Source organism: Adelges cooleyi, unplaced genomic scaffold (genome assembly GCF_023614345.1).
Source record: "Adelges cooleyi isolate 19-005CV unplaced genomic scaffold, UGA_ACOO_1.1 ACOO_flye_CR_arks_rails_tigmint_CR_PRNA_23, whole genome shotgun sequence".
Taxonomy (NCBI): Eukaryota; Metazoa; Arthropoda; class Insecta; order Hemiptera; family Adelgidae; genus Adelges; species Adelges cooleyi.
The window spans coordinates 18,845,799-18,848,450 of record NW_026095893.1 but is presented as its reverse complement, the minus strand read 5'-3'; the positions used below and the strand labels follow the sequence as shown (position 1 = coordinate 18,848,450).

The window sequence follows — 2,652 nt, the reverse complement described above, 5'->3', positions numbered from 1 at the left end:
ATGGACGTTTTGGACATCACACGGCGAGTCGAATTCGACGATCGCATCACTAAATACGAGTTTCACACTTATCAACCGTTCAATTCCAGCAACAGTCTAACGAACAACGATGAGATCCGCATCGCGATTCAACACCAGGACCACTACACACTCCCTAGCGAATCACTGCTATGTCTGCAGGGATCCGTTGTCGTCACCCCGGCTACTGACACATCCGACGTGACCATCGTCACCAACGGATTGATGTTTTTGTTCGACGAGATTCGCTATGAGCTGAATTCAGTCGAAATCGATCGGGTGAGACAACCCGGCGTTGCTAGCACGCTCAAGGGGTACGTAACGATGCAGAAGACAGTACACGGGCGGTACGCGAACGCTGGTTGGTCGACGAACACAACAAAAAAGTTTGATGTCGTTATACCGCTCAGGTTGATCTTGGGATTTTGTGAAGATCACAGAAAACTCATAATTAACGCGCGACAAGAACTCGTTTTGCACCGTGCGAGCACCGACAGTGATGCTCTTCAAACGAACGCCGCCGCCGCAAGCGTTGTGTTGGATCACGTTACGTGGAGAGTGCCGCACGTCAATGTAAACGATTCTGTTAGATTGCAGTTGCTCAAAGCGTTGGACGCGAAAAAACCGTTATCCATCGCTTTCCGTAGCTGGGAGCTATTCTCTTATCCGTCGCTCCCCCGGTCGAACAAACATTCCTGGGCGGTTAAGACGAGCACGCACACGGAAAAGCCGCGATACGTGATAGTAGCCTTGCAGACCGATCGGAAAAATAAACTCGCGACGAACACCAGTCAGTTCGACGGATGCGGGTTGACCACGTTGAAAGTATATCTCAACTCTGAATCGTATCCGTACGATACGTTCAAAATCGATTATGCCGGTGATAAATTTTCGTTTTTGTACAACATGTATGCGAGTTTTCAAGAATCGTATTACGGCGTTCCGGTCGGAGAACCGTTGTTCACCGCAGCAGAGTTTAAGTCGACATCCCCCATCGTCGTTGTAGATTGTTCGAAACAGAATGATTTTGTTAAGAACGCGCCGATTGACTTACGTATAGATTTTGAAACGGCTAGCAACGTGGCTGACAACACCGCTGCTTATTGTTTAATCGTACACGATAAAATTTTTGAATATAACGCTTTGACTAGCGAAGTGCACAAAATTTTGTAATACCAATTGATATAACAATACCTGTTTTTTTTTTTATGTATATATATTTTTTTAATTTAATATTCCTTTATGATTGTAAATGTTTTTTTTTTAAAATAAATAATCATTGCGTTAAATTTTTTTTTTTTTTTCGCTTTCCTTTCATTTCCTTTCTTCGCTCTCAGTTATCAACCTTTTTCTTTTAACCATTGATTGGACGGGTAACATACAAAATGAATACACAGTTTTTTTTTTTTTTTTTAGGTATATTACACATATTCATTTATTTTTATCGTTCGTCAAGATGATATAACAAACACATATTATTAATCATATAAAACAGAATTCGTTGTTACATTTTTTTATTTTTTTTATTTATGTGCCCTCGAAGCACAGGGCCGTCTGCCCGACGATATGCACCCAATTGGTACTAAACGGTGACGGCGAATTTGGCGGCGATGGTGGTGAATATCTGTAGTATATTTTGATTTGGTTGTATGTGTGAATGTGATTAAATGGTTCAGCGTGTTCGTTTATATATGGTGTGTGTGGTTATTTCGTCCCTCCATTTTCTTTGTGTTATCATTGTACGCGGTCTAACGGGAAATAACCTTATCAGGTTTCGACCGTCAGGTCATCCACACTATCACACGGTGGTGGTGGTGGTGGTGGTGGTGAAGCAATGCTCACACCGTCTGACTTGATTACTGGTGTAGTGCTCGTCTTCTCCTCCTCCTCCTCCACCACGTCGTTCCTGTTATAATTACTATGTACTAAAATATAATCAATAAGTTTTTTTTTATTTTACTTACTTACCTGTGTAACCGTCAAGTAACTCTGCTAAATTCCATTGTGAGTTAGGCATCATCATCATCGTATTAACATTTTCTCCGCATATTTCGTCGCACAGCCGTTTGTACTCTATGACCGCGATTTCTTTGTAATAACTTGGTTCTCGCGGCGGTAATCCGTGTACAGGATGATTCATCATTGCGGTGTACACCTCATCGACCGACATTGTTGCGTATCGATTTATCACCTCCACCGTCATCGCATTCTTCATCGTGCCGTATTGCTCCGTCAGGGCTGTACATATTTTCGCGTTATCATCAAGTGCCCGTACGATTGATTCGCGATTCCACTCCAACGTTAACAAATTTTCTTCGGTCAGCATAAGGCGGGTGTGGGCGTCGTTGATGATCAGGTATGACTTTGAAAAACATCTGGTTTTTTTAATGATAATGCCGTCCGGCGGTTGTACGTGGAACGCCGCGCGTTGTTTGCTGCCCACGAACCGCGCGAGATCATTAATACCCGTTACCAGTCCGACGATTTGATTTAAGCTCAAGGTCATAAATCCGTTGGTACACACAATCATCGCTGCCGGAGCATATCCTGTCTCCGTCCACGCGCATCCTATGTGTAAGAATTTTCTCTCCTTAAAACTTATCGTAATCGCTTTGACCGCCAAGAGTTTCGTTT

The 2,652-nt window shown here is 43.0% G+C and overlaps 1 protein-coding gene across 1 annotated transcript; it reads left to right on the top strand.

The window, feature by feature from the left end:
* LOC126835970 (uncharacterized) lies at positions 1 to 1,191 on the top strand. Its single transcript, XM_050568876.1, has one exon. The coding sequence runs from the start codon at positions 1 to 3 to the stop codon at positions 1,189 to 1,191; it is 1,191 nt and encodes a 396-aa protein (XP_050424833.1).
* The last annotated feature ends 1,461 nt before the right edge of the window (positions 1,192 to 2,652 follow it).